This window comes from Quercus robur, chromosome 3 (assembly GCF_932294415.1).
Source record: "Quercus robur chromosome 3, dhQueRobu3.1, whole genome shotgun sequence".
In the NCBI taxonomy this organism is placed as follows: Eukaryota; Viridiplantae; Streptophyta; class Magnoliopsida; order Fagales; family Fagaceae; genus Quercus; species Quercus robur.
The window spans coordinates 65,626,871-65,639,930 of NC_065536.1; the positions used below are offsets into that span (position 1 = coordinate 65,626,871).

The 13,060-nt window shown below is 33.4% G+C and overlaps 1 protein-coding gene across 3 annotated transcripts; it reads right to left on the minus strand.

The window, feature by feature from the left end:
• Positions 1-232: 232 nt before the first annotated feature.
• LOC126718944 (uncharacterized) lies at positions 233-11,129 on the minus strand. 3 transcript variants are annotated; one of them, XM_050421363.1, is made up of 16 exons: positions 10,958-11,129; positions 9,907-10,370; positions 8,946-9,023; positions 8,536-8,591; positions 7,540-7,659; positions 7,354-7,424; positions 6,127-6,220; positions 5,728-5,949; positions 3,673-3,924; positions 3,006-3,114; positions 2,714-2,781; positions 2,517-2,558; positions 1,537-1,606; positions 1,380-1,454; positions 1,177-1,268; positions 233-605 (listed from the first exon to the last, which is right to left on the minus strand). In XM_050421363.1, the coding sequence occupies exons 2-16, from the start codon at positions 10,219-10,221 to the stop codon at positions 530-532; spliced, it is 1,740 nt and encodes a 579-aa protein (XP_050277320.1). In that variant the 5' UTR covers positions 10,222-10,370; positions 10,958-11,129; the 3' UTR covers positions 233-529. The 3 variants fall into 3 exon arrangements, with proteins under 3 accessions (XP_050277320.1, XP_050277321.1, XP_050277322.1); XM_050421364.1 differs by having other exon boundaries at positions 10,850-11,110; XM_050421365.1 differs by lacking the exon at positions 2,517-2,558.
• Between the last annotated feature and the right edge of the window lie 1,931 nt (positions 11,130-13,060).

The following is a 13,060-nucleotide window of genomic DNA, read 5'->3' on the forward strand; positions in this document are numbered from 1 at the left end:
TGACCTCTTCTGATTAAGGATTGTACTTCAAATTTCAAGAGATCAGGTGGCCATCAGAGTATTGATGGTCAATTCTTGTAATCAGATAAAATTCTTGCAGGGTGTGAATTCACAGGCTTGAGTGAATGCCTTGTAGCTTGCAATCCCCTTTAGATATCAGGTGGTGGATGCAAAGTTAACCAAACCAAATATTTGCGGAATGTGAATTCAATAATTGTAAAAGCTAAACAAATAAAGTAAAGAATTTTTCAATATCAATACAAACACAAGCATCCTACTTTCATGACCCTCATACATCTTGAATTTTTTTTAACTCATCCAAGATAATACAAAAAGGAAATAACTTTATTTCCATTATAAGACAAAGAAAAAACTGCTTCAAAAAATAAAATAAAAAAATTGAGATATATACTCTTTTTACAGATTTAATGACAAATTTAATCACCCCACCTAGCACATTTATTAGAAGAGAAACAAATTCCAAAATCGCAATTGTGGACCTGCTTTTATCACCTCATGCAACTGGTGACTAGGGTCGATGATACACATATTTTGTTCTCGGGTCCACAATGAGACCCTTGCCTCCATTCACTTCTAAATCATGCCTGGTAGACCGTGTCATTGAAACATTAAAATCAAATATATGATTTGTTGGATTTGCATATTTGTTATTATCATTGTAGACCAGAAATGGTATGCAAGATGAAACAGATGCAACAAAACTGATACAGGAAAGGAATGTTAAACCAGCCATCTATCATGAGCCAGTGGTTTGCACACTGGTAAAATATAAATGAATGGACAATCCCTATGTATCATGAGTGTTGTCTGCCAAAGAGTCAAATTGCTTTCTATCGCCATAATCAAAAAGCATGAAATTTTAAGGGGTAAAACTTAGGTACACTTCATTAGGTCTATATCTTAGGTTCCCTAATTAAACTCAAACACAAAAGTGTATTGATTTTTTTTTTTTTAACAAGTAAAAAGGGTATTGAATTTAATTGTGATTGAGTATGATAACACCATTTGCTTTGCATCGGTCAATGCAACAATGTGTTTAAATTTAATTGGGGGAACCTACAGTACAGCACAAAAGAAACTATACCTAAGTTTTGCCCAATTCTTTTCGATTAATCAAGAAAAAAATGGAGGAAAAAGAGAAAAAGAACACTCAACTGAAATACAAAGTCAGGGATTGTCAACTGCTCACGGGGAACATATCTGAACAGCTGCAAAAGTCGATCAACATATACCACTTTCTTCCACACCTAAAAGGGGTTCCCACATAAGAAATAAATAAATAAAAAGAGCACACTAGCGACCCATAAGTTGGTTCGGGTTCTAATATTTGATCAATTGAGAATAAGTTTTAGACATACCACATTATCTACAAGTAATTGGAGAGCAAATATTGCAGCCTTAAGTCCAAACGTTGGGTGAAGAACATATATTGCCTATACAAAGCAGATCAAGATATCAGAGTGAGATGGTAAATATATTGCTCCAAACAAGACCAAATAATTCAGTGGTGCATACATGCAGGTTGCGCTGGTGTTTCCGACCTAGTATCTGTTGTAATCTTCTCATCCATCCCAAGTCTGGTTGACTGTTAATTGAAAGTAACATGCATAATGTATAGAATCAGCAAAATTAGATTACTTTCAGAAGAAGGAACTTCACATATACAGCATAAAACCTACCCAGATTCCCTATACCAGTTCCATTTAGACTAAGAACCATATAGAAGAGCTCAAAAAAAGCATCTTCCTTTTAAAATAACTAGTTTTTTTGGTTCTCCTGCAATGCCTCAATATTCTTATTCAATCTTCCAAAAGAAAAGTCACTGTTTGTCTTCTTTAGTATGTGAGAAGGTGAATCATTCTTACGTTCAAAAGTCCCTCCATGACTGAAGGTTATCACTCAACAGTTACCATTAAACATCAACCATCTTAGATGAATATAAATTTAGATGTTCCAAGTAACCATCTAAATGCCTAAAACTGTCAATGTCCCTCTTCTTCCCCCTCTTTGTATGGATAATAAACATGCTACAATATTTACCACAAGTTTTACTTCTTCCAGCACCATTTTTTTTTTCTTTTAAGTATTAATTCATCAATAATAGTAAAGAGAAAAAACTAAAGAAATGGGGGAGTTGTGAGAATCGAACTGGCGAGCTCTCGCACTCACAGCAAAAATCATACCACTTATACTGGCCATCTGTGGCATAAATCACATAAGACAAGGGGTACTTTAGCTAGCAACAATTTTATAGTGTAACAGTTAACCTTGATATACCTGAAATCTGTTGGATAAAAACATGAAATCCCATTCCTCAATAAATATTTAACTACTCTTAGCAAACAAGCTAGGCATAATTTGCAGAGAGGAAGACAATTGAAGTTATGAAGGTGCCACCTAATTTAGTAGGTTAAGTCTCTTAGACTTATGCAAGAGACATTGATCAAATCGCACCTTCACTAAAGAAGGGGATTTTATGGGATGGCAGAAGGTACCTCTCTTCCTGTTGCTCATAGGCCCAATAGCCATCAATGGAACTGGGACAATGAAAAAAAAAAATACAAGTCATGCATTTTCTACCATCCTTTGAACTGTTGAACTTGGGATAGCAACAGACGCTACTAACCACCAAGGCAACTCAGAGGGCTGGTTAAAAGTCATGCATTTTACAAGTTTGTCATTTAACACTTACGGGTGTAAAGATGCAGCAGAGTGGAAGTATACAATAGTATAAGGCTTCTGTATCACGGGCTCGAACTCCTGACATTTGATAATAAAGATGATGATCTTAGTTACAACAGACAATACTCATAGAAGGACAAAAAATTTAGAAGATTATAACATGACTATTCACAAACAGTTGTATGCATTTTCCAATATCAAGGAGCAGAAATTCTGAAACTGATGAATCTAACTACCAACTGCTATGCAAAAATATTTCTGCAGACAATAATTAATGCGAGTTAAAGCTGTAACCAAATTACCTTTATGACATAGAGCACAAATCGTTCCAAATCGAGACATCGCAGCAGGAAATGTGCCCCCACAACCACCATCACAGGACGACCCTCACTGTCTACCCCACCACGATAGCTGATATAAAAATAAAGAACTGATGTTAAATGCCAACCAGCACCATCAATTTCAACACATAATAATGTCTCTAAACAAGAAACACTCTCTGAGGTTATCCAAGTGGGGATATCAGAAAACTGCTAGATAGAGTGCTGTTGCATAAAAATGAAAATTAAAATTCTATCATGTGTAGATCTCACCACACACTTAGTTTTAAACTTTATTCTGTAACCACATATCAGCATCACAGTGTTCTGATGAACAAAAGCACATTCCTTATGAAGTTGTAAACGTGGGTTTCTCAAAAGGTTTCTAAGATAATCACTGAAATTGTACATACAAAATAGGCAATGGGAGAATCTAGGTCCAAAGAGATCACTATATCTGCAGCTGCTAAGGTGGCAAAGAAATCACAAACTTGAAGACTCAAGAACATGCACTAGTTAAACCAACCTAGACATCTTAAATATTGAGAATTGCATATTAATGGGAAAACATATTGATTAATTTATATAAACAATTAAAATCTATAGTAGGCAGGTAAGCAGTAGAAGAATATGAAGTACGGATGCTTACACAATCTTCATCTCTGCAATTTCAGAAAGATTAAGAGAATTTGCTTTAGCAAGGTATCTAGAATGAAGTGAGTATTCTTCAGCAACAGATAATGGAGGTGCTCCGAGGTCACCAAATCCAAGCATTCTTGCACAATTCCAACCCCGTTGTGCTTGAGCAGTTTTCTCCCATTGTTCCTTGCGTCTCTGATCTGGATCTTTGATTAATGACATGAAGGCAGGATCCAGGTATGAATCCAAATGTGATGAATTCCTATAAAAATAACACATTCATCCAGTGAAGTATTTGAATGTTGAAAACTAAAATCCAGTAATAGTTCCATTACAAAAGGAACAATAAAATGATAAACACAAAAGGAGAGCAAATGTGTGCATCAATAGCAACAGATATAGGCAGAAACAAAAGGTAACAGAGGTTATCATAGATGAAGAACTGTTTTAAAAATTTGTCCAGTTAACATTCTTCTACAATGTACACTATGCTTTCTTTCTTTTTTAAAATAGAAATAATTTTATTTAAAAGAAAGAAGGTTCACATACACAGAATGTGTACCAAACCACTCCTAAAGAATTACAATCTCATGTTCAAAAGCTAAGAAACCAATAAAAGACAATGGGGGAATGCTGCCCAATACGGACATCCAATCACACAAGGACCTCAACAAAGAATGTTTGATATATGATTAGTACTCTCAATTCTAAATATTCTCCTATAGTCTTCCTTGCCAAAACTCCAACATATCAAGCACAGTGCCATTGGACAATGGAGTAACAGTCTCTCAACATATTCCCATCCACTGTCAATATTTTCCCCAAGGCTTCTGTTTATATGAAAACGCAACCTTTCTTGATACTTTTACTATGCTTTCTTAAACTGCTTTAATTTCTTTGAGAAGTATCATTACTAAGATGTCAATTATAGCGGACTCAAAGAAGTAGAAAAGCAAGTAGGCTTGTTGAAGTTTGGGTTTTATTTGTGCAAGTTAATATTGGATTTCCCAGCTTTTCTTAGTAACCATTTATCAATAGCCATTGGATGTAAAAGGCTGGAACAATATTATTGTAGAGTTCTATAACATCCACAATGAAAGAATACATACAACCACAAAGAAATGCAGGAATCAAATAAGAATTGTATGAAATGCTGTGCCAATATACAGCAACGATACCAATTTCCCTCAACAAATTTAAAGTGACCAATTGTGCTGTGTAGCTACATGAAACAAATAAAAAACAATTGTAACCCCCAAGAAACAACTCAGGTTGTGGCAGCTAAGTTGGTATGGAAGAACTGCTGCGCTGTGGGAAATCCTTCTCTATACAAGTTCTCGGACGAGGTTTTTGAATAGAACTTCGATAGGCGAGAGTTGTAAGCACCGCGAGGTGTGAAGCGATCTCGTACTAAACGTTTACTCATAATAACCAGAATGCTTTTTAAGCAATCCTAACCATTAGCATACTAGTACTAGATTACCATTTACTAAAAGTCATTTTAAGGCTATTTATCCAAAATTCAATTGTAAAGTAGCAATGAAGTGTAGCAAACTAGAAAGAGAAATGTGAATGTAAAAGATGCACGTGTATTATATAACTTTTTTTTCTTATTGGTATGGTAAGTCTTGACTCTTGAATCCACAACCTCTCCCTTCACATTCCTCTAACAAGGAGAGAAGTTGCCATATGAGCTAGAGCTCATTGGCACATTTGTTATATAACTTCATAGTGGCTGTTTTCAAGTTGTCAATATCATTTAGGAGACCATTTAGGTTTGGTTAGAAGAATGAAATATTTCGGTATAGGTTAATACCAATGTACAGTTTCGGGGTTACTGCTATTTTTATAATTCAATACACACACACATAATGATTTAGGGTATTTTGTCCCATATGTTTTAGGGGATATTTGAACCAGTTTAGTGGCTGGTACAGAATGGTATCAACAACATTGGACCGTACCCATTCCAACTCTTCTATATAATGATTACAATAAAACAATCAACCAGTAAGACCATTCATAGTGGCATTTAATTTTCTTAGATGTATTAAACTTCACTGACCTTCGTACCAACCCAACATCACTAACAGGAAGAGCATCTGGAGCTTGGGGAGCTTGAGAAGATTGGGGAGATTTCGGAACAGTCTTCTTTGGCAAAGGCTTTATTCTGATTTTACGTTCATCTATAATTGTCTCACCATTCTCATCCCCAACATCTGCTGGAAGCTTCGAGATGGCCATCTCCTCCTCATGTTTATCTCTAGGAAAGTAGAGTGGAAGCAACCTACATTGGAAAAATGTGATCAGCGATGATGCTTAAAGCCTACACAGTCGTTAAAACAAGTTGTCACAACATTAATAGGAAATTGTAAAATTTAACTGATAAATCATACCATTTGATCAAATAGAAACACACTTTGCATCTAAAAGGCTAGATATTTTAACTGCAGCATTCATATACCTCTTATATATTTCAGTATCGGTTGCAGTGGTAGTACAAAAAACAACAGCTGCCACTTTATCTTTCTGCTTCTCAAGAAGCCGCCGGACAGTTCCTGAAAGAGTAAACAAAAGGTGAAATGGAAAGAACAAACTAGAAATATTTAACCCTCCAAAAACAGCCAGTTATGTAATAATTCATAAACATTCACATGATGCTTAGATGCATTCAAAAAATTATCTCCTTCACACTCACGCCAATAAGAGTCATGATAGCATGTACATCACACGAATACCACTTATTAATTCTGCTCCTTGTAATTTCACAGCATTTCACTGCCTCTGTTGTATCAGCTAAAGCATTTGAATTTTAGAATTTTCCAATCCATTGGATTGAGTGAGGCCACCACTTAAAAGGAAAAAAACACTGATTGGAGCTATTGAAGAAAACTGGAGGCTCCACCACAAGAAAAAAGAAAAAGAAAAAAAAGAGTAAGAAATCAATTTTGGGACTTCATAAGTTGGACCATGCCACAAACTTTCCATTTTTCTTCTTCTTCTTCTTTTTTAATTTAATTTAATTTTTTAAAGTTTTCCACGATAAGAACAGAATTTTAGGGTATGTTTGGTAACTGTTTTTTCCCTTATTTTCTGTTTTTAAAAACAATTTTCTATTTTTTAGACTAAAAACTTGTTTGGTAACCCAAAATGGACAGAAAACAAAAACTGTTTTCAAAACTCAATTTGTGAAGGAAACTGAAAACATGCAAAAGGCTGTTTTCAGTTTCTAATTTTTAAAAGTTAATGAAAACACGTGTTTAATTTAATGAATCTGTCTCATTTAATGGGTTAGCATTAGAGCTCAAATCCTAGTAACAACATATTTTAGTATTTTCCATTTTTTTTCTTCAAAAAACTATCTTTTTAATTTCAACTAACCAAACATGTTTTTGATTTAAAAAATACAAGAAAATTGCTTTTTCTTTATATTCCCAAAAACAAGTCTTTGAAAATAGAAAACAAAAACTGTTACCAAACATAACCTTAGCTTTTTTGATTGTTTGCATTGATGGCTGTCTGTTTATTGCTGGTGGCATTTATGATGATAAATTTGTACATAAACCCCACATAAAGGTTCAATTTACAATTTTACATGGGCAGCGCTGACATACACTAAGTATTTTGACAGTTTGTGGAAAACATCACAACAATCAATTGAAGAACTGTAACAAGTAGGAAAATATCTCACTTATAGCCACATGAGCAGCTGGTTCACGAGGATAGTTTTTAGCCTCTGTATATATACAGCCCATAGCAATGCTGCATTCATATATGTCAAGCAAAATAAGTTCCAGATTTACAGAACTACAGGAAAAGCACAAGAGATGAGCAAACTAGAACAAAAAAAAAGATGTAGCATCTGCTACTAAACCACCTTTTAAGCCCATTTTCAATGAGAAGTTCTAGGCAAGAGCGGTAGCAATGACTAAGAGCATTCTCTGCAGCAGTATGGTATTTCACCGCATACTTGGGACCAACGGTATGGATAATCCTTCTGGAAAGATATACAAAGAAACATGGGATTCAATTTTTTTAAACATTCATAAATATAGTTGAGAATAAAGAATGAGTTTGGATATTTAGAGACAGTGCATCAAAATGACACATGTGACACTTTTTTTAACTGTTAAGTTACACACACACGTAGCTGGTTTTGAACCCATGACCTCAACCTCCACCCATTGTTGTGGGAGGAGGAAGTGTCATATAAGCTAAAACTCATTGGCAAAATGACACATGTAACAACAACACAACAACAAAGCCTTAAAATGACACATGTAACACTTACAAAATTCAAAATGACAGATATAACTTAAAAGTAAATAGATAAATACAAGATTATGGATACTGAATCCCAACCAACATGCAACATGTACATTATGATAAATCCCCAAAACTGATAGGTTTACTCGTGAGGTATCAACGCAAAATTGATTGATGCAAGAACCAAACCTAAGAAGTTCTCACAATAATTTCACTTGGACAATGAAAAATACTAATTATTTTACCAAAGAGACCTTATTTATTCATCAACCAAATCTGGTAAGTAACAGACAATCACTAGCAACATGCACAGAAATTTATGCTTCAGACCCTGTTAACTAGAAGATAAACTGCGACAATGAAGGCAAGCTGAATGATTTCTTCTTCTTTTATTTATTTTTTAATTTTTTTTAAAAAAGGTGTGCCATAAGTATTACAATGTTGAGTTAAATATCATAGCACATCATTATTGTCTCTGATCTCCTAGGCAGTAGGAAACATATGCGAAGTGCAACAGGGTACAGAAATAAGCTTCTGAAATTGCATATGTTTCAGCTTTCTTCATTTTTGACAAATTATAGAAAAAGAAATGCACCAATATGCCCACCTAGCAGGAAGGTCATATGCACTAGTAACTTTTGCCATCCCAGTTCGGCATCCACCCTGTCAAGAAACAAAGATTTATCAGTTGAGTCTACTGTTGACATTTCTTATCACCAGCAAAGTGTTTCACCAATCAGAAGACCTTCATTTAAGAGAGAGGGGAGGGGGAGAACCTTGCTTCACCCCAAAATAATGCAGGGAAATCTATGGTTTTGACAATTTTTTTTGGATGAGTTACAGTTTTGACAATGTCATGGTACATCCTGACTATTTGCTTTCTTTTAAACCTCCATTGTAAAACCATATGTACATACTGTCATGTCAAACTATGAAGCATCATGCAATAATGCCTCAAGACCATATCTACTGAAAGATTTCTAGATAAAAACCAGGCTAAAGAAACAACGTCCATACCAGTGTAGCACATTCTTCTGCAAGACCAGGTCCAGCTGCAGCATGCAGACCAGGGCTGCTGTGTGCTTCATCCAGGTTCTGTTAACAATCCAATTGTAAAACATACAGGATTAGGTATTAATACATATTATATGCATGGTGAATCTTATTAGTTGTCCAATGCAGGCATGCCTAATGTTGTGCTTTAATAGAGAACAACCATGCCGCCTAGGATGTGTAGAGTTAAAAACTCAAACCAATTTTCACAAATCCTAAACTTCTCCACCGGAAGGAAATTTACAGAGGAACCATACTGCCATGGCAAGCTCCTCATGTATTGATGAGCACCCTTTGTGAAACTTACATGGAGATTCAAGAAAATATTCTAATCACTCCTTATGTAAGAAATTTTTAACCCTAAGGTGGCAGCTCCAGCACCTTCTAGATGCTAAAGTTCCTCATGTCAATCAGAAGCTAAACCATTTTCTGCCAAAAATCTGGTCCATCCATACATTAATTAAAAAGAAACATGATATTTTTCATACCCCAAAGTCTTTAACATCAGGTGTAGTAGCAGTATAAATCATTTGCATTTTCCAAAATATTTCAATAGAAGCAAGTTCAGAAGACAGAATCAAGTAGAAGATCCAAAGGCAACCCAGCAAAGGACCAAATTTGAATTATCTTACATAACAGTTCCAATGAAAATTATTGGACCCATTGTTTTATCTCATCGGGGTTCAGAATTCAAGCCTCATTCCAAGCTTAAAGCCTTTTATAGCACATACACACAAGCCCAAGCCTGCTAATTCATTTGAGTTGTTTCCTCATCAATATATAACCACAAAAAGCATGTCCACATGTCACATTTAGTGTGAAAGTAACAGATTCAAGACTTTCATTCCCAAAGTGCAGAAATTTATGTTGTTTTTCCATAAAGTTATTTTGCAAAAGGCCAGACTACAAAGTATTAAGTGCTCACCTCATTTGTCGAGTTCACAACAGCATCAACCTCAAGATTCCATGGATTCCCCCTCCAAAGATATATCTTTGAATTAACCTCATGATCAACAGGAAACCTTGACACCATCGCATTGCTACCACTATCCTTCCCCGGAGATGTCAATGGATCAGGAAAGTACGAATTTGAAAATGAAGGATCTTCAATCTCAAACTCCAAAGAAGACCTTTGCTCTGCGTCCTTCCACCGCGGGACTTGATCCAAGCTAACAACAGTCTCCCCACTATCCATTGGTACACCACCCCGGGTTGTGGCTGTAGCCACAGTCCGGTACATTTTTAGAACTCTCAATTACAGTCCCACCTCCCTTATTATTGGATTTCTCAAACCCAGTTCCACAAACACTATCACACACCACACCTCTCCAAAAACAGCCGCATGAACTATTTTATTGGGTGCAAACCCAAACTACTCACAGAATTCCCCTGAAATCAACACAAATAGATGCATATACCATAATCACAATCACCACATAAACACAAATTCATCAAGAACAATTAAAAATAAAATAAAAAATAGAAACTTTTAATCATATACATACAAATTAAACTATATTATAATGAAATCACCATAATTCTCATCAATGCTCATTACATATAACTATAATTCACATAAATCCCCAATTTTTTTTTTTTTTTTTTTGAGCTGATCAAGAAGCAGAAAAAAATAATGGATCACTCAGAATCTGATTCATCAGCTGAAAAAATGCAGTAAAAACAAAATTTTGAATATCAAATTCATATAATTAAAACAAAAATTAAAGCCTAGTGTAATTGGATTTAATTACATTGAACACTAAGTTTTAAAATTAAAAAAAAATTTAAAAATTTCGCTTCCTTTTGTATTCCACAGTTTTCCTAGCAACCAAACACGGATAATTAAAATTTGAGCTTCGAACACTAACCTGTAAAATTTTCCGCGAAAATTGAAAAATTAAAGAACGAAACCCTAACATTCGATTTGGAAGAGAGAGAGAGAGAGAGAGAGAGAGAGATAAAGAGAGAGAAAGTACCTGTGATTGTGAGTTTGGGAATCACACAGATTTTTTTTTTTTTTTTTATAAATTAATTTATTTATAAAACAATTTTTGGATGGGTGGGTGAGAAATAGTATGTAATTTTGTAATGTAATATATTTGTACAACTATGTTTGCTGGGATGATGAGCTTGCAAAAGGAAATGATCATTTTGGTCACGAAATTGCTTGGAAAATTAGCTTATTATATATCTTTTTTGTCTTTTTGTGATTGTTTGACTTGGAAATTTCACTACTGCCCCTTGATTTTTTCTTTGAATTCATTAAAATTTAACCTTTTTATCTTTTTCAATAAATTTAGTGATAGATTTGTGTCCAATTGGAAATTGCTTATTTTTAATGACTTATTTTTTTATATAATGTGAGACAAATGGCTAAAATTATTTTTTTTTTTTTTTTTTTTTTTAAAACTGATGGTTAGATTATATAAAATAAAGTTGAGATAAAAAGTAGTATAAAAATCACAAATAGCACATAAAATAAACAAAAAAAAAAAAAAAAACTAGCTTATAACTACTTCCCAAACCCACACAAGATGTTTTATAATGATTTTGAAATGGCACAATAAAATAATATTAGTAATGGGCCCATATAAGAATAATATCTCATCCATCACAAATTTTGTGAAATTGTTTTATTTTAAGTAATATTTATATACATTGGTAAGAAAAAAGTGAGTTGGTGTTTATAAACCTTGCTAGTACCTTGAAGAGTTAAGTCCTTTTGAAATTACTAGTATTATAAGTCTTCCCTTTCTCTGCTACTTTTCCCTCTTCCCCTAACAAAAATATATATATATATATATATAAATGTATATATATATATATGTATAAAATAATGTTTCAACTGAGAAAAAAAAATGCTATTTTCGCTAAATATAATTTGAATGTTTCAATAAAAATCCAAACTGAATTTTCATGAATTCGTCATGTTCTTCAGAATATCCCTTTTTAACATCATCATTTAGATATCCTAAATATGGAAGTGAATACTTTTTTGTGTATTGGGCTTGTTTATAGGTTTTTTAAAATTTTTTTTTTCCAGTTATAATAACTATTCTTAATTTCCTCCGTAGTTCTTTTTTTTTTTTTTTTTGAGAGAAATTTCCTCAGTAGTTAGTACTTAGTAGTTACCGATGATTTTTATTTAAAAAAAAATTAAATTTAAATAAAAAAGTTATTGAGAATTGAGATTTAAAGCTTATACTATATTATATGTTTCATTCCTAAAACTGTTTTTCCAATTAACATCAATCCCTTATTCACAAATGATTTTGGATTTATTTAAATTTCTCTTTAGTTGAGATTGTATAAATGAGAGTGGCTAAGTAATTAAAGTGACTAAGCAACTAAGTAATTAAAAATGAAAGTGACTAAGTAATTAAAAAAATTAATAACAAGTCTATGGTAGATTTAAGGAGCACTAAGAAAGTATGTCATATTAATAATATCTTAAAAGACAACGTAATGATAATGTAAAGACAAGTGATGCCGCATGTATATTATTATTAGCCTATTAGGTACATACACTTGTCATGTGAAATGGCTATGGTTTATTCATATACTATATTGCGTGGCTCTCATTCATACTGCATGCCCAGAAAAATTTAATTCTTTCCCATCTGAATTCTTTTTAAATTTAATTTTTGAAGAAAAAAAATATAGAGAAATTATGTGGTCCTCATAGAATCAACAATTTAACAATTTTTTTTTTATCATAAGTTGACTGAATAATTTTAAACAAATGAGAGTTCTTTAGTGAAATAATCTACCATGGATGCTTTATAATTTCTCAATATTATGGATGTTTTTTGCAGCTCATATAATAAAATTATATCACTAATAAGTAATAACATAATATCGTATAAAATGCAGTATTACTTGACAAAAGTGGGAAAAAAAAAATTTTGTTGGCTGACAAAAGTTGGTACAATTAGTCAATTAGGAGATATTTAGTGGCTACTTTGTTTGACTGGTACCATCAAGCATCATGATTTTCACGTGTCTGTATCTAATAAAGTGCAGAAATAACAAAACGGGAGCTCCTAGGCAATCAGGTTAATTAGGAATAGCAATGGGCT